The sequence below is a fragment of the Gossypium arboreum genome, chromosome 8 (genome assembly GCF_025698485.1).
Source record: "Gossypium arboreum isolate Shixiya-1 chromosome 8, ASM2569848v2, whole genome shotgun sequence".
Taxonomy (NCBI): domain Eukaryota; kingdom Viridiplantae; phylum Streptophyta; class Magnoliopsida; order Malvales; family Malvaceae; genus Gossypium; species Gossypium arboreum.
This window is the reverse complement of record NC_069077.1, coordinates 10,986,324-11,006,243: the sequence shown is the minus strand read 5'-3', so window position 1 is coordinate 11,006,243 and position 19,920 is coordinate 10,986,324. Positions and strand designations below refer to the sequence as shown.

The window sequence follows — 19,920 nt, the reverse complement described above, 5'->3', positions numbered from 1 at the left end:
GATTCGCCATTAAGAAGCGTTGATCTAGCATAGATTACTGGCTAGAGTCAGGTTCCCTAAAAATCGTAAGTTTAATCTTTGGAGCTGGTGGTCGTAGGCGTCCTCTTCCACTATAACTGGCTTACTTGAGTTGAGAAGGGTCATTTAAAAGCGAAAGATCGAACCTAAGGCGGAATGAGACAACTGGAGGCTGGAATCTACCAATAAGAATTTCTTTTCCTTTAACTCTCTTTATTATTTTTATTAATTTCATAATCACAATTTCAGTCAACTTTAGATTCTATTTTTTTATTTTTTCCAAATCAAATATTTAATTCTATTATTTTTATTTTTCCTTTGTCACGCAGGTTTTGTTGGGCACGATTCTACCCAGGATTTCGAGAAACAAGCATTCGTATAATCCGGTCCTTGAGGATTTGACCCTACTTCCCCTTTACTGTTCTTTTTCATTATTTTTACTATTTTATAGGAAATAGGATATTTTTGGTACTCTCAACGACACATCACATTTGTCTTCCATCAGGTAAGGGTATCAAAATCATCACACGCCACTTTTTGATGTTTTTACTTGCTCATTTAACTTTTCAAACAAGATCGGTTTTTTAATATAAAAATACATATCAACTTGTGACTTCTTTTAACAAAATAAAAAAAAAAAAATTATTCCCCATTGACATTAGTTGCACATGTTTTTCCTCTTTGATTGATTCCAACAATGCTCTAGGGGTAAAAATCTATGTATGTAAGCAATGTGGGAATCAAAGTATTCTTTTCTTTTTAATCTAGAAGGTAAGACCTTTAGTCTTAAAAAAATTCCCAAGATCACAAGAATCTTCCTTCAAACAAATGGAACCAAGGAAGAAATATTAGACAAAATAACATATTAAAAAATAATCAAGTCAACCATTTTAATTAATTAATACCTAATAGTAGATATATGTACAAATGTTTTTTGTATAATAAACCATATATATATTTCTTGTTCTACCTAATATTCATCTTTTTCTCTCTGCCAGCAATAAATTCACAAACCCCACCCCCCAATCTTTTTCAACTTTTCTCATGTTTTTCTTTTTTTCTTTTCATTCACTTTCCATTCAAATTCTTCCCTCCCAAACAAAGCATTGCCTGCCTCTCAATCTTCCACAATGTGATCATGTCTATTCAACCCCCCCAACTATAACAACAACAACAACAACTATCACCAAATTCCACCCTTTTTCTTTTTCATATGTACACAAAGGCCAAATCAAAACCTGAAAGCAAAGAATAATTCCAATTTGCCAACCCAATATACCTTTGAATCTCTCAAAATACCATTCAAGAGTAAGATTTAATCAACCCCAAATTGTAGAGATTCCTTCTCACTATGCTCCCAAGTGATAACAACACTGTCCCACCAACTCCTACTGCTTGCTCCTCCCTTTCTGCCTTTTCTTGATATACCAATGGCAATTCCTTTACCTTTAACTTTCCCAAACCTATCTTTTGTCTTACGGCTTCAATGGTTTTTGGATCAGCTAGGTTCCCGATTGCATCGGTTACGTAGAAAACGTTTAGAGCCACGTCCCTCGTGGTTGATATTTCGGCTCTTGTTACGTTAAGACCGTTCTCTCTAAACGTTCGGGTCACATCTGCTAATAGAGCCTGCCTATCTACTGTGCATAACTCCAGCCTTACACCCTGAAATCACAAGAAAGAAGTGGATAAGTTGTTTTGAATATTAGATAAAGACTCAACTGTAAATAGAGAAATGACTTGGAAATAGGAATTTACCTCATATGCTCTCCTTCCAACTGCAGCTTGCAAGCATTGGATTACGCGTTGTCTTTCAGGTTCTGAGCTAATTGGGGTTCCGTCCGAGTGCCTAATATAGAATTCCTGATATGCTTTATCCCCAGTTGTGTTGATAGTTGCATGAAACACAACATATTGCATATCTGTTAATGTGCAAACAACATCAAAGAGAAGCTTGGTTCGATCCTTGCACTGAACATTCACAACTGAATAACCCCTTTCGACCCAATTTTGCACGGTGACCACAGGTAAATCTGCCTTATGTTGCAAAATAGGCTTTCTATCATAGTCACGATCTGCAAACATCATTTGATGTAACCTTCTTTCGGTGTGGGTTACAGCCATAGAAACCGAAGTCTTTGCGCTACGAATATCATTGTCACCTTTCAAAACATTCCTTAAACGTGCTTCGATTCTGTCAATCTGTTGCGAGTCCTCGATTGGAGACCCTGAATTGCAATCTTTCACATAAATCAAAGAAGCGATTCGACCATTGTGAGTCCATACTTTAGCATCGACCACATTGCATTGTAGATCAGCTAAAACTGCAAATACTTCCGATAAAAGACCAACTCTATCGGTTCCAGTCAATTCCAATGCAGTTAAACCATCAAACTCATGGCTTCTATCAGGATCAGTGGTCTCAAGGGACTGTAATTGAAGAAAAACCAACACAAAAATCAGTTTTATAGGAAATTAAGATAGTATAAAGGGCATTAATCAACTGCAATAAATTACCTGCTCGATGTAACTAATAACGCTTTCGTCAGTTAATTTGTTTCCGTTTAAATCAGTCACATGGAAAACTGCAAACCCAAAAAAGGGTAATGTTAGAAACAGGGTTTTCTAGCAACACCCAGAAACAGGAAAACTTTGTCTAAAAATTAAAGAAAAGGGAGGGGGGGGGAAGCGAGCTTACCATCCATGAACCATTGGCCATCAGATGAAATGTAAGCCTTCTTAATTGAAAGGTTCAGATCTGTTAAAACTTGAACAGCGTCTAGCAAAATCCCGTGTCTTCTAGCACTGTCAACCTGGAAAAATCATAGCAACAAAGAAAAGAAAGAAAGAAAGTGTCAAAGGCCTTGAAAAATCAAAAGAAAAACAAGAGACTGATAAGTAAAAAATTTGGAGCGGTGTGTTCATATTTGAGAGGTCTCGTAGAAGCTAACCTTGACAAGAGTTGCAGTGGGGCAAACGGCATTGTCAATGACCACTCTGTAAAACACAATAAAAAGGCAGGAGAAGGTCAAACACTGGGAAATACACTCTTTTTTTTTTTTTGAATTTTCAAATTTGATTTGGTAATATGTAATTTATTATTGAAAAGTACACGGAAAATCGGAAGAGTTAACGGAAAACATGAAGAAAAAGAAAATCTGTACATAGGTTTTTGGTAATAATAATTTAAACTAAAATTTGTGCCTACTCGTTAGGGTTCAGAGATGATTTTGTTAACCAGTATGTTCAAATTAAAAAAAAAAAAAACTTAAAACCAGAAGTGAGAAAAACATAGATTTGTGACAAATTTTCTCTGATTTATACATAAGAAACGAAGATTACAAACCTGGGAGTACTCATCCTTATCACAAGCTTCTCATATTCATCAAGACAAGCATGCCACTCCATATTTTCTCTTCCTCTTCTTAATTTTCTGTCTCTTGAAGAACCCAAAAAAGATTGAAAACTTGACTAATAACTATACAAACCCTTTATATATCTTGAAAGAAGACGGCTGGTTTGAATCAAACAACAAGGACCCAAATGCCAAATACTCTGCAAAAATCTTGTTTTCCCTTGTTTTTCTTTTGTTTCTAGAATAAAAGAGATGAAGCACCACCGCCTTGGTCTTTACCTTCCCTTCTTCTAATGCTCCCTTTATATATACACGCATTAATTATGTTACCGAAAATATTACATTTATTTAAAATCTTTTATTTATTTTTGAATTTTTATAGTAATATAGAAACGACGCCACTATTTAAGTAACGCCCGCCCAATTAGTCAGCCCTTGATTCCATTTCGTTCAACACATTCCCATTTGTCAACATTTATTAATGCCACGTGTCATTTGATCCCTCGATCTGGGTAGTTCGTATGTCCAGCTCGGATTGCCACCTGTATTGAGTCTACTGGCCTTTTGCGTGTCTTCAACTCAAAAAAGAGGGTATCTGAAGACACGGTGACGGATATATCCACGTCGGCAAAAAAATTAGCTTGATTGTTAAGTCTTCTTTTTCAAAATTTGCCGACGGGAATTTAATTTATGACGTCCGCACGTGACACCACCTTGCTCGCTCGGATCGGCTTTTTCTCCATCTCATCTTATTTTTCTGGGCCGGTTTTCTTGTATTTCTCGGCGTAATGTGATGCGATCTTTTGATATATAACTAAACCCAATTTCCCGTTTTACCCTCTGATTTTTCGTTAAACTGACTTTGGGAATGGATTAGAGTAGGATTTGAGAAAAAGGGAAGCTGTGAAAGTGAAGATTAGGAGAGGAAAGGGTAGATAGAATAGTATATATCAAAGCATATTCATATTCTTGTAGATACGGTCACGATCTGACTGAGAAGACACATCAATCCAACAAATCTGACGTGCTCGATTTTAATTGGATGACCGGAAAGCCATAAATTTTGTGCACATGAGTTTTTACGTAGACCTGGAGGCACGCTTTTTGGATTTGTAATTTAGGGAAAATATTAATTAGTTTCTGGTGACTTTTATTTAAAGTGACATTAAATATATATTAATACATAATTTAATTACTACTAGAGTATTTGACAGTCCACAATATAATGGAGGGTAAATTTTTTTAAAGAGAAGGTTCCTTAAAAGAAGAAATGTCTTTAAAGATTAAATAAAATATTTTTAATTCAGTTGTTGTTTGATTAATTCAGTTTTATTTATTAGTACATATAAGATTTTTTTTTAAAATTTAATCTGTTAGTAATTATATAATGTATGTATGAACAAGTCATGATTATGTAATATTCATTGTGCTGAAAAGAACTTGTTTATAGTATACATTAAACAGTTAATTGAATTGGTGACATTAAGATAATAAATTGTATTATTTTGAGGGTAATTTTTTATTTTATATAGAAAATATACATAAACAATAAGATTTGAACCTTTTATTATTAATAATTGTATTTCACCATTCAATTAAAATCTAATTTATTATTTGTATTCATTTTTATAAATATATTTGTTACATGATAAAAACTTTCATTGCCAATGCTCTCTACAAAGACAAACAACTGCCTATGAAATGTGTTTTATTCTTTTGAGTAGGAATCAAATCTTTAACCACATAGTAAAGGGTGAGATGAGCAACCACTACACCTTATGGTTTACACAAAAATACCCTTTCCTTTAAGCCATTATACAATTTCACAAATTAAAATTTTCAAAAGTTCTAAGAGATTTGATTTTGTAGACTTCAAGTTCTCTATGAACTTTCAAGAATTTTTAAAAATTTTTAAAGAAATTCACCTTTAGATTTTGTTTAATTGAAGAAATGAGGTAAGAAAAATGTTTTTAAAGAAAACCACTTTTCAATATTGTTATCTAAACTCATTTTATGAGTAAATTAACACAACAATTAAAAGCAACTTTCATCTATTCAATATTAAGTTTAGAGTTTCGACAAACCATTGATCAAAGCTCCACCAAATAGAATAATTAAAAGAATTTTCTTTCTATTCTAAAAATACAAAAGATTATAACATAATGTTTAGACAACTCATGAATCAAAATTTCGAATTTTCAAAGTCAATTTCTGATTCGAAACTTCTTATATATGTATATAAATATTCTTAATGTTTCCATACGATTCAAAAGAAAACATAAAAATAGCAAAAATGTGTTTCTTTTATTGAAATACAAAACGCATTTAGTATGTGTTTCAACTAGCAAAATCAAGATTAGAAAAACACGTTTCTTTAGCGAAAAGAAGTTTTTTCCTATTAAAATATGGTGTACTTTTCCTACATTTAAATTTAGCTCTTTTATTTTTATTTTAAAATTTCAGTCCTTTAATTTCTTTTATAGTTTAAATTTTAGATCCAATAGTTATAGTTGCTAAAAAATTCATTAAATTTATTAATATAATTTTTGAAATTTAAAAATATTTACTTAATAATCATGCTAAAAAGACATTGGATTAAAGCTGAATTTAACAACAAAGAACAATTAAATTTAAATTTTAAATAAAAGAAAAGTAAAAATAGAACTAAAAAATGGTAGAGAGATCTAGAAAATATTTAATTTTAATATATGGTCACTTTATGCGACTTTCCATGTATCCATATAATTCATTAAAGAAAACAATATTTTCATTTTAAATATTTTCATACATTACATTTGCAAATCAATTAAATTAAATGATTATTATATATAAATTAGTTTTGATAGAAACATAATTAGAAAATAAGTTAAACGTGAAAGTAAACAGATACATAAATTTTATTATATAAAATAAAATTGAAATTAAATGCATAACAGATGACAGAATTTTAAATTATCCATATGGAGGAAAGTTTTTCTTGTAGGGCTTTTACTTTTAAACTCATGTGATGCACTGTTTTAAAAATGTGTTAAAATATAGAGTAAACTATAGGAGAAATTTTTACTTTTTTATAACTTATTTATTAAATCATTAATGAAATATTAACATTACTTTTTCTATTTGTATAATATCAAATTTATCACTCCTGTCAACACAAGCTTATAAAAATTTAGTCTTATAGCATGATTTACTTCTTAAATATTATTTTTCTCAACGCTTAAATATTTTTTATTTAGCCAAATGACTCCAATTTAATAAATCGACTGACACATGGCATATATTAGAATATATTGTGTGGCACTTTTAATCAATTAGAATTTGACATTCCATATTCTAAAAAAATTAGAATATAATTTTCAAAAGTAAAATTTTAATAAATTGTTAAATATATAAGATAGTTTAAAAATAAAAAAATGAAAGAAATCTAATTAGATCTTTAGAAAATTACAAAAAAAAAGAATAAACTCTAGAAACTTTTAAACATTAAATAAAAATTGAGAATTAAAAATCACCAAATTGAAAAAATAAAATTTATAAAAAAAAGTTAAACTTTAGAAAATTACAAAGAATGCCAAAATTCATTATACATAAACTCTAAAAAATATTGTAATAATTTAAATTATTTTATTTTTCTTTAAATCTAAAAATTCAAAAAATCATGATATAAATTTAAAATATATATAACTCTAAAATGTAAAACTTTTAAAATAAATATATTTGCAAATATATATATATATATATAATTCCTAAAATATTCTTAAAACTTTAAAATTTAAAATACAAATTCAGTTAACAACAAATCAACAGAGTCAACAGTCGATGAATGTGGATAACGGTGGTGAAAGTAAAAGGTAATTTAAAATTTTTTATTAATTTTTAGAAATTCTTTCTAGAATATATATTTAATTTTAATACATATAGATGTCACATGTTTTAATTGGTTTAAAGTATCACGTGGCGTATTAAATGCCACAAGCTAACTGTTTGTTTAACATCATCAATGAAAAAAAAAATTGAAGTTGGAAAATGTAAAAAGTGATGCTTTAAGCATAAAATATAATTTTTATATTTTTAGTTGTACGAAATTTTAAAAACAACTCATTTAGTACAAAGGTGAGAATTCTCGGCCCAGCTACGCCGCTGCCATCTTTCATGAAGAATATGCAACACCTTCAAATACATAAAAACGTTAATTAATTAAATTTAAAACTTTTATTGATTTTGTAATTAAAAAAGCCAAGTACACAATTGAGGCCCGCTGTCTGGAAATCATGTGCTGGGTTGTCAGAAATCACATTCTCCGGTCTAACTAGACCCTTAGACAGAGTGTTGCACCGTTTCTGACGTGACCGTCTCTACAGTGATTGAAGTAAACAACCATAATTAAAAAAAAAGGTAAAAAACGGAAATGGGGGTGCCCTCAGCCGTTCTTTCTAACTATCCATTAGCAAGTGAAAACGTTGGACAGGATCATCTTAAAAACCACGTCGTTGGTCCTAACCAAGAACCGACATTGATTAAATGCCCCCAATGGACGCGTCTGTTAAAAATGACAGTTGTTGGCGGTTAAAACATAGAATTTTTTTAAAAAAAAAAAGTCTACCATCACAAAGCTAATGCGGGCCGGGGACCAGCTTTGGATTCTGGTATCGCGGGAAAGAGATGATGTTCCCGCCAAACTTAGGGCAGCAATGGGGCCACAGTATTGCAAACAGCTGACGTGGAAGCCACGTAGGATAGGGTGGGGTTAATTGATTGGCTAGTGTTGGTGGCCTTTTGCAGTAACGAGGGGTCAAGTAGGAACGTGGCTGACAGCTCAGAACGTTGACAAATGGGCCCCCTTAAGAAACTTTTTAATTTTGATTTTTAAAGAAGGGTGATTTTGTTTGAAATTTTTTGGGTAACGCCTTTTTGGACCATTATGGAACACTTTATGGCGCCAAATTTAAAAGCGGGATATTAAGAATGACACAAAGAAGGAGTGGGACGTTGGTTAGGGAATTGAATACGGCGGCGTCGTGAATCTCTCTCCGTGAGATGCTCTATTGATGCACTTGTGTCTTTCCGACCCGTAATTAAACATGTTTCATTAAACTAACAGTTAACTTATCGATATTTGTGACACAAATTCATTGTTATTTTATTGAATGTAATTCAGTTTTAGATTTTGATGAATTTTTTTAATTAAAAAAGTGATATTTTATACATTAGTTGACGTAATGGGTTGAGAAAATGAGGATTTGGGCAAATATATTGTGCATGCTTCTGATATAAAAATCATTCAAATATATTAATTTCAGTTTTGAAAGATTGGGTGTCGAGAACGTTTTAGGTGTGAAAACAGAATGTCACGTTTGATCTTAGACTGACAGTAACATCAATTTATTTAGGTTTGTTTCAGATTTTCAATCACTTCCACCATTTATGCCTACTCTCAAACGTGTATTTTATTTTGTGTTGGATAAATTATAAATTCTCAAAAAATGAAGCACGTGAGTAAAATTATGTAAATCTCACATTTGATTAACAATATTAATAATTGATTTTTTTGAACTTTGTTATTCAATCTTCTTCCCTTCTTGAAAATATACTCCCACTTTCAGACAACTGATTGCTGATCTTAATCAGATGGCTAAGAATTTCCGATTTCGAGCAAACTGAGTCAGTGAGTGGGAGAAAACGTAAACACAGAGCAAAAAAAAAAAAAAATAAAGCTTCATATATAGGATCTGCCTTGCCTTGAAAGAAAGACTATATCAAAATATTACATGGAATTGAGTCAATTTGACTTGATGACTCAATTCACCCTTTTTTCCCCTTCATGATGCTAATCACTACTAATTTATTTATTATAAATTAATTCACTATTACAAAGCAAGCTCTTTTGGTTCGTAATGACCATTATTCAAATCTCTTGGTTACTTCTAGTTTTGACAATATTATAATTCGTAGTTTATCTTTTATGCTGTTGATCATAGCTTCATGATTTTTTTTTCTTTTGAAATTAATGTGGTTGATGCTATTTTATTTCACCTACTAATTGCTAGGGTAGGTAAAATTTTAATATTTTGTTTTCTTTAAAAATATAATAAATTTATATTGTTCATAGTATTTTCTGAACAACCATCTATAAATTTTCTAATTTTGGAATAAAACCAATATTTATAAGGATGAACAAAATTGATATAGTTCATTTTTAGTTAAATTAGATTTAAATGAAATAATTGAACTTAAATTCAAAAGGTTTAATTAAAACTATTCTACTAACTTGAATAATTAAAATAATAAATTATGATTTAATCTTACCTTTTTAATTTTTTTGATGAAACCAACTTTCAAAAGATTATTTGTGGTGCAATTGAGCTGATTTATTTTTTTCTCAGAATTGTGAGATTAATTAGTCTAAACAAAAAAAAAGTTTTATTTTGTTTTTTAAAAAAGTTTCAACTTCCTCAAATTGTTTTCCTTTAATGGAAATTCTATAATTATTTTTAAATCATTCATTAGTAGCCAAAAGTAATATACTTACTATGTTAGAGGTGGACTCTCAAGTTCTACTGTTTTTAAATTATTTTCAGATAAAATTATACATATAGTGTTATTGGTGACATATAATTTTAATTGAATTCTTATGTTAAATAATTTTATAGCACATGTTTTATCATACATAAATAAATATTTAATTTTCTTTATTCTCAATTCAAAAAATTTTAAAATAAATTCAGTTGACAAAAAGAAAAAATAAATAAATTTAATTAATTGAACTTTCTTCTTTCAATTCAACTCAGACTTGATTAAATATTCACTCCTTAGCTTTTTGATAAAAATAAAAGAAATAAATAAACATTACATGTTACTCACAAAAAACATTTCAAAATTCAATTAAATAGGACAATATTAATACCGACAATCATAAAATTTTAACCTCTTTTAACCGCTTCTTTTTAAAGGAAAAAAAAAAAAAACATTTCCTTACTTTCTAGAATTCCATATAAAATAGGGTAGGTGGTTTTCTTTTTATTTTAGTCTAAATGGAAAGCATAAAAAAGAAACAGAAAACAAAATTATCTTCAGTATATTAATGTCGGGTTTCTACTTTCTTTTCCGAATAAATGCAATTATTTTATTACAACCTTTTATTTATCATCAAATTAATAATCTCACCCTAGTGAAATTAAGACATTAACAGTTAACACCCACTTTTCCAACATGTTATTTTTCCTTTGATTTGGTGAAGCTTCTTAATAAGTTAGCTCAGCATCACCAATATCCAATATAGCTTTTCAACAAAGACAAATAAATGGCAATTGTTAACATGTTTTTTATATTTTTTGGAAGTAAAGAAAAGAACACTTCATTCATTGATGGATGCTGGCAGTTATTACATCAATACCACCCAGGTGGAAAAAGGAAGAAGAAGAAAGGCACTTAAAAGAAGGGAAAATTGAAAAAGAAAATAAAAATGCTTTTTATAAAAAAGGGTGATTTGAAAGTGACAAGATTCTTGATTGTTCATTGAAATTGGGGAAAAAAAGAAAAATTTACAAGCTTTCATGTCATCTAGAAATTTTGAACTGCTTCATTCGATGTTATCAAAAAAGGAAAAAAAAGGGAGTATTAGAAATTAGCAATGATCAGTGAGTTAAGTAATGGTTTTATTTGATTGATAGGATGAATATAATGATTTACATGAGAATGAGTTAACAAATTCTCCCATCGAGCTCTCCTCAAAATATTCCACTCTTACATCAATATATGTAGTAATTATTAGAAGCACTATTCACAGCTCGATTTGAATAATGCTCATGTTTACGTAACCATTTTTTATATTATAAGTTTTGAGAAGAAGATATGCATGTTCAACCATTTTTTTCTAATAATATATGTTTAAAATCACACATATACACTATATTATCGAATTGGTAAACTTACAAATTAAATCATGATACCAGACATAAATAATTTGGATATGGAAAATGAAAAATGGATGAATTAAAAAAAGGTACTTTTAAAGTGTAAACCAACTAGGGTTTAGTGAAGACATTTGGGTTGGGGTGACGAGATTAGGAATTCAATTATTAGACATTAATCTAGAAACATGTTTGGGGGGTTTTAGTTAATCTTGATTTATGTTGTTATGTGGTGTGCATTGGTGCTTCGTGGCGTAATTTTGTAGTGTTAATTTATATAGGAGGCATCATGGAAACAGGTTGGCAGACAAGTTCAACTAATTCCCTTTAAAATGACTCATTTTCTAAGTAAACAACACTTTACAAGATTGACCTTTTTCATATCTGACAATGACATTTTTCTATGTTCTAAAATATCTCTGTATGAAAGTAAAAGAGAAGAGGTTGCATGTTGAAATATGAAATCCATCTTCTTTTTGGGGGTTTCCGTAAAACACTTTCTTTCTTCTTTCTTGCTTAAAAGAGAGCATGATGGTATGTTGTTATTATTATTCTAGTCAAATTTTACACTCACTTTTTTTTTATATTTTTTAAATAAATTTTAAATTATTTGTTGATGTGATATATAAAACAAGTAATGTTATGTTATCTGAAACATACATGAATTATCACACAAATTATCATGTCAATATTGTTAAGAAATAAACGTTTTAATTAGTATTACAGTTAAAGAAAAACAATTTAATTATTTTTGAAAGGTTAATTGCAAAATTTAACTTTAACAAAAATAAAGATTAAATTGATAAAAAGTATAAACATGTGTAATAAATTATTATGCCAACTAAAAAAAGATATATACTTTTCATAGATTGAGGTAGGGTACAGGAAGGAGATCTGGTACGTGAAGCACATGCAGCCCCAAAATCTTGTTAGTTTACAGCAAAAGAAATTCCCATTTGATATTTCTTCCAGATTGACTAACCGAAAGCCCCCTCAACATTCTATGCTATATATTTTAGGCCACCCGAGGGACTCAACCATCCTAGTTAGTGGGAACCACTCGATTGCTGTGAAATGGGTGCGATACAGGCAGGCCTGAGGCCGAGTAGGAGCCCACAATCTCAGTAGGAAGTGGGAACTCAGAACCACCAATTGCCATTCAAAGCATCATGTGTTGGCAAAATTCACAAAAAGAAAAGGCGTTGTGGGAGGAGTAGGTGGGTTCACAAAACTAAGCCCAGATTAAGGTTTAGTGGTTCCCTCCCCACCAGCTGCCTAATCACATTAACATCACACATTGTTTTGATCAATGAACTTTTATGAACTGTTGGCAAAACAAGTTAGATAGAAGATACAATCTAACTTTTCTAGGATGTCGTTATATATATATATATATGATTACTTAACATGATTGGCGGCATAAAAACATTTTAAATTTGGACAAAATGAAAAATAAGAGAGCAATTGAAACATTGGATTCCCCCCCCCCCCCCCAATTGGTAGTAAAGCATGCATTACATTACATTACATGTGATCTGAAGCATGAAAATGATTGATGTTTCGAGGGGTTTAAGTTTAAGAGAGGGTAAGGTTGGTTTTCTTTCTACCATTATGTCGTCAGGAGCAATGTTGGGTGCATGTTGAAGTTGGTCGACGAATGAACAGTGGGCTTTGTTAATGGATCCAAGTTATAATGTGCTCAACTAAATATAAATTTTTGTATTGCTCCTGTTCTTTTCTTATTTTTGGGCCAGGCTGAGAGATAGGAAGAAAGTCGATCCGAACATATTGGCCCAAAAAGTAAGACATGTACGTAATATACAAATAATTTAACTATAATACAAAATAAGAGATACAATAAAAGAAAATTTGAAGATACCAAAATTTTATAATTATATGAAATATGAAAAAAAAAAAAAAAGGGAATGGCGCCATACGTGTTCGGCGGGCTCAAATCATGTTATTCTGGATTTCAGAATTTTCAGCTTTGAATTTTTTTAAGTTTGAATTTTTTCAGGTTATTTTCAATATAATGTTTAATTTCGATTAAAGTTTATTTACATTGAATATAAGTAAATATCTACATAATTTAAAAGTGTATATGTCAATATAAATTATTAATTTATTATATTTTAAGTAAATAAAATTTGTAATTATATTTTATTAGAAACAATATTTATTTTCTTTACTTAAAATCAATGTTTTAGTATTGTTATTTGTTAATGTTGAAAACTTTGAGGGATCCGGTTTCGATTGTTCTATGTCATGTTCGAATGATTTGAGCAATCAAAGTATATCTTTTGTTTTTGGTTGGTAATTTTGACATGTATATAAGCTATTCATATTAAGTAGCAAATGAAGCGTGTAGGACATGTTTTATATACGAGGGAACTATATTTAAAAGAGCTTAAGTAATTATTTGAGTTCTTTCATATGGCAGCAATTTTGAAGAAATTAGTTTAACTTTGACTAGGACTTAGGGTACGTTTGGTTCACTATAATGGAATATGGTTATAATTGAGTAGAGCTGTAATCAGTAATTCAATTGTTTGGTTGAATGGAATGGAATAGAGCTATAATAGCATTCTTTTGTTTGGTTGAATGGAATAGATATTGTAATAGTATATTGAAAAAGACTTAAATGACCAAAGTACCCTTAACAGAATTTGTTTAGGTAGATGATTATTGTTATTTGTTATTAAATTTTAATAAATTTATTGTTAAATATATTTTAATAAAAATAAAAATAAATAGTTTAATCATATTTTAATGTAATTATTATTAAATACAATTTAATAAAATAATATATAATTTAATAATATTCTTAATATAATTATTATTATATGAATTAAAAAATCATAGTATATAATATTATAAAATAATATATAACCTACTTTATTATTTTTAAACGCAATACATATTTAATGTACTAAAATATCATTAATGAAACAAATAATTTAATTATTCTACAATATATAAAAAAAACAAAGTATTAGAAGTATAAATAGCTTGTGATTAAAAAATTTAGACACTAAAATAGAAAAATGATATAATTTAAATGTTAATTTATGAGTTAAGTAATAATTTTAATCGATACTTTGTTTCATATAACAAACATTATAATGTTACATTTCACATTTTCATTTCATTTAATTGTGACAGAAAAAATGTTAAACACCACATACATATAAACTATTTTTGAAAGCTAGACTGTTAAGCTATAAGCTTTTCATAGCTAATCTATTAAGCAATTAACTTTTCACCAACATAACTAAGTTCGTTAGAGTTAGAACAAATGGAAGCTAGACTGTTGGAATATTAGCTTTTCATACACAGCAAAGACGCTACAATAACATTAGCATTTTTTCTTTCATTGACCATACCATACCATATATAAGATGGTCCAGAAATTGATCCACCTTACATATTCGAACTTGTGGCATTAATTAGATATTGAAACATGAGTGTGCTGTATAGCACCACATGAAGTATGAAGTAGTGGATCCTAATGAACACACTCTCCTTGAAGATCATCCATTGAGATCTCAAACGCACAATGCGTGTGAATCCTTATAAAGCAATCTTGGTACCTTTAAGTAACAATAAGCTCCAAAGAAACAAACTATCAAGCAGATAGAGAGCAATAGAAAATAATTCAAGAGCTACTCTGATCCAAGACAATAGATTCCACAGCAGATCGAATCCATTTACCAAACTGAATTTACTCAATAGCATCAATAATTAACAGATCAAACTATTTTACTAATCCACGAGCAGCAAAGAAATAACTAACCACATTCACATCACCTGAAATTTAGATTAACAGAGTTAATGTATTGAAACTAGAAGTAGCAAAAATAAACAGATTGAAACTCATTCATCAGACTTGTTATAAGCCCAATTTGCCCGGCCCAATGATTAAATGAATAAGACCAAATAATAAAAACCCAAAGCAGCCCAAACACCTAAACCCAAAGCCCAAAACAACAACCCACATGACTAAACCCAATATTAACCCAAACCCAAACTAACCCTAATAGCCCAAATCGAAAAAAAAGGAGAACAAACCCTAGCCCCTGAATTCGACACCGCACCTAAGTCTTTTGACCTCTGCCTCCACCTACCGCCACTCCTCTGTCAGCCACCTGCTCCACCGTCGTCAACTACCTTGCAAAGATGAAGCAAACACACAACAAACAATAGAATAGATTAAAATTTTTTGTAAAATAGCTATAAAGATCACATTTCGAATGTAGAAAATGGGTTTTTTTTGGAAAAAAAAGGAAAGGCATTGTATTAAACACGAAAAAAGGAATCGAAAAAGGAAAATCAGTTTCGAGAGGTGATTTACGATTTATATTCTGCTGATTTTTAATTTCCTCTTAAGATTTTTTTCAAAAACAAATAAAAGGAGAGGAGCAAGGGAACCTACTGGGTTTTCGACCATCGGAGCCCATCTCTTCGGCGTAGATATAAGGTCAAGGGATGCCTCTCGTTGTCGATTGTTCCCGAGCCATAGACCACAATGGGTGGAGGCGTATGGGATGCCGATGAGGCCTTTGAGTCGGCCAAGCAGAGAGAGAAATGGAAGAACTTTAAAGTTTTTTTTTTAAATTAGGGTTTCAAATGAGGGTTTAGAAAAATTTTGGGTTCTTATGGTAACCACGAAACACCATTTCATCCAGTCCCAAAATGCTTCAAAACGGCACCGTATTGGAGCCAAACTCGATGACCCGACCCGCCTGCAGCAGGATCCACGTGTTTTGGACCAAGGGCCTATTTGCGCCATTGGTCCTTCTGCTTTTGAGGCTGTTTTAATGTGGTTTTTTTCTTCTTTTTATCCTTACCAATTTTCCCCTTTAATTTTGTTTCGTTTTTATTTTAACCCGTCGCCTTGCCAAATAAAACGCTGCGCATAGTTGCCTGGGACATTTGTTCTTTTGCTCCTTGAAATTTTCAACGTATTGCTATTTGGTTCCTTGTTCCATTTTTGTTATTTCAAATGCTTACCTGAAGTTTTATTTAGGTTCTAATTTAATCTTTTATATCCTGGCATTTATTTTATTTTAATTCTGGACCCTAAATTTCATTTTAACTACAATCAAGTCCTTATTCTCTCAAGATTTGGACTCTCTTTATTTATTTTATTCCTTTTGTTTATTTGGTTATTTATTTTAAAGATGATTTTATTTAATGTATTGTTTGATATTTTGTTTATTTATTTATTTGATTTCTTTTAAATCAAATTTGTATTAGCTTTTATTTATTCATTTGCTCACTTTTTTAAGTTAGCTTATTTATCTTATTTTTGCCCTTTCCGTTGTCATTTTACTTTCCTTTTTTATTTATCTATTTACTACTTTTCATGTACCTTCAAAATTTAGATTTATTATTATTGTTGTTATTATTATTGTTATCATTATTGTTATCATTATTATTTACATTGTTATAAAATTATCATTCATGCATATTAACTTTACGATTTAGTAATATTAAGGCTATATATGTTATATTTTATTATGCATACTACGCTATTGTTATTTCAAATGTATGTTGCACTATCCTCATTAGTCACATATGACCCTCTTCATGTTTAAAATGATTTCTTTTTAGGTATAATTAAATAATCTATTCGCATATTATTTTAAAATATATTTCATCAACTTTCACCAAAATTTATAAAAAAGGATTCTTTAAAAATAAAGGCAATATTCAGTTTTTTGGGGGATTTGAGAGATCGTGCCCTAACGTGCTGAGTTTCGATTTTTCATTCAACCCAAATAATCGAATAACCTTTTAAAATTAAGGTGCATGAGTTTTGAAAATCCAAAGACCGGCTTACTCTCGAGGGTTTAAAGTGTTGTGTCCTAACGTGTTGGGTGTGACATTTTATTGCTTCGGGACGAGAAGGTCTTTAACATCTGCATCGATTTTTCTAAACATCTTTGCAAAATTAACATTAATAAAAAGAGGGATCATATTCTAAATTCTTTTTCGAGTTTTTTAAATTTCGATATTAAGAAATTAATTAATCAATTAGGTACCAATTTTGGGCGTTACGAGGGTGCTAATCCTTCCTCGTAGGTAACTGAATCCCGAAATCATTTTCTCAAATTTCGTAGACCAAAATCGTTGTTTTAGTAAATCAAAATGTTTTATTAAAATGACCTAAATTTCTAGGCGATCCGATCATACCTAAACAAAAAAGATTGGTGGCGACTCCCGTTTTTTTCGTTTTTATTTCCAAAATCAAGTCGACCCTTTTTTAAAAAAAAAATGGTTTCGACAGCTTGGCGACTCCGCTGGGGACAATAAGAGAGTCAAGCCGTAAATTGATTAATTTATGTCTTTTCATCAAAATTGAAAATCCGATTTAAAATACGATCCTTTCATTGCATTTCATCTGTTATCTTTGTGGTTTATGTCATAATACCTGCTTCGTTAGTTCGGGTCTTTAAATAGTTTTGCATATCGCATTGCATGATCGTTTGATCAACCCTTTTAAGTGGGAGTGAGAAACTATTCCTTCGTGAGGTCTTCACCTCTGTGTAGGATAATGGATCGCTTTAGGGATACATTCGTACCTATGTCTTCATGAGATTTTCATCTCCGCATAGCCATAGGGAAATGTATTCCCCTGAACTGAACTCGATTCATACGAGCCTATAATGGGTGATGGTCGAGGAATTTGTTGGTTCAGGTACCTTGTCTTTAGAACCAAACCACATGTAGTGACCCATAGAAGCCCATCCTAGATAGAACCACGCCAAACCTTAGCGGTTACCCGAATAGGTGCTTTATTATTTTTTGTTTGCTTTTAGTTCTTTTTTTTTTTGTATACTGACTTTTTGTGTTTTGTTGTCATTGTATGGCATTACATTATAAGAAGGTGTTGATTCACGTTCGGTTACTAAATAGAAAAGCTTAGCATAGAAAAGGGGTTTCTTGATAGAGTGGAGGATAATGCGGCCGTCCGAATATGGTCCTATACGGTGCAACATGAAAAAGATGATAGTTTGATCGAAGGGTATGAGTCGAAATTATGGGATTTTACTCTCATCAGTGTAACTCAGAATGACCTGCAAGAATTAAAAGAGATATGGAATGGTTGGAACAACGAGATCAAACAGTTATTTTATCATAATTACGGAGACTTGCCCTATTTACTCGAGGTGAAGGTAGAGAAATGCTTGTTCTGAGATCTCGTCCAATTTTGGAACCCCGCTTACAACTGCTTCACTTTTGGGAGAGTTGATTTGGTACTTATCGTGGAAGAATATATGGCCTTACTACGCTGCTCAAAGGCTAAATTCGACAAGGTCTATGCCAGAGCTGCTAAAGTCCCGCCTTTTGTAAAGAGACTGATAAATATCACGGGGATGAGCGAGCAGTAGGTTGCATCCTGGATTAAGTAAAAGGGAGACGAAAGTTGTATTCCTTGGAAGAACTTAAGAGATCTAACTCTAGCACATCAGGATATGAAGAAGAGGGTTGATGTTTTCGCTTTGAGCATCTACGGTTTGGTCGTCTTTCCCAAGGCATTAGGACACGTGGATGAAGCAGTCTCAGACCTGTTTGTTCAACTTGATAAAGGGGTCACGCCTATCCCTGCGATCTTGGCCGAAATGTTTAGATCATTGAATGCTTGCCGAAGAGTGGGTGAAGGCAGATTTATAGGATGTGCACAACTTCTAATATCGTGGTTTCATAGCCACTTTTGGAGGGTAGAGAAAGTCCCATACCGAGTTTTTTTTTAGAACTACTCTCTATTGAAAGAATTAGTGGCTACACCAAGGCGGGATGACCTTTCTGAAGAGAAATGGATAACAATTCTCCAAAACCTACAAGCTGAAAATGTTGAATGGAGGGCACCATGGATGATCCCCGATAAGATCTTATATCTATGTGGTGACTTTGACTGGGTCCTTCTACTTGAGATATGGGGGGCCGTTGGATACACTCCACTACTCGTGTTGAGACAGTATCTATCAAGGTAGTTCATACCGGTAACACAAGGGTTAGTTTGGAGCGAGTTCCCATATAAGGGCTATAATTATAAGAAGATAATTCGTGAGATATTGAATGCTTGGAAACAAACCCATAGGATGAAAGGATTCGCTGCAGGTCCAATGACCACCCCTGAGTACGACTAGTGGTGGGGTAAAAGAATCAACGACAACATCCTAATGCCAAATCAAGAAAACACTCGACCGATAAAAGAGCATTTACATACAGTCCCGTCTGAGTTGGATATCATCAAGTAAGACTTTGAGAAAAGGAGCTCGGAATTGGGAAATAAGATAGAGCAGTTAGAAGAGGAGAAGATGAAGTTGGGATTAGACGTCGATATCTACAAGCTAGAGGCCGAGAAATTAAGGAAAGGAAAGAACAAGGTCGAGGAAGATTTAGATGGTTTGAAAACTGATTATAAAAAGCTGCGTATGTTAATAAGAACTATCGGCTTGGGTAAAACGTCAGAGTAGTGGCGTCAAGAAATTAAAGAAGAAAAGACTAGAGCCGATTATTGAGAGAAGAAGTTTTAAGATGTCCGAGTGCAGAAAGACGCTTTGAAAAACAGTTTGTTAGAAAGCCAAAGCGAAAAAGAGAGGTTACAAGCTCGGGTGGCTGAATTGGAAA

The 19,920-nt window shown here is 31.3% G+C and overlaps 1 protein-coding gene across 1 annotated transcript; it reads right to left on the bottom strand.

Annotated features, from left to right (window-relative positions):
* Positions 1-1,199: 1,199 nt before the first annotated feature.
* On the bottom strand, positions 1,200-4,300 carry LOC108468162 (ACT domain-containing protein ACR8-like). Its single transcript, XM_017769033.2, has 6 exons — positions 3,365-4,300; positions 2,970-3,015; positions 2,717-2,831; positions 2,536-2,603; positions 1,777-2,448; positions 1,200-1,683 (listed from the first exon to the last, which is right to left on the bottom strand). The coding sequence occupies exons 1-6, from the start codon at positions 3,424-3,426 to the stop codon at positions 1,321-1,323; spliced, it is 1,326 nt and encodes a 441-aa protein (XP_017624522.1). The 5' UTR covers positions 3,427-4,300; the 3' UTR covers positions 1,200-1,320.
* Between the last annotated feature and the right edge of the window lie 15,620 nt (positions 4,301-19,920).

Excerpts from the sequence above, each read along its gene's own strand:
- LOC108468162 (XM_017769033.2), bottom strand. The coding sequence starts at position 3,426 with ATGGAGTGGCATGCTTGTCTTGATGAATATGAGAAGCTTGTGATAAGG. Across the intron at positions 2,832-2,969 it reads CCACTGCAACTCTTGTCAAG|GTTGACAGTGCTAGAAGACA; the intron begins GTTAGCTTCTAC and ends TGATTTTTCCAG. Across the intron at positions 2,449-2,535 it reads TTATTAGTTACATCGAGCAG|TCCCTTGAGACCACTGATCC; the intron begins GTAATTTATTGC and ends CTTCAATTACAG.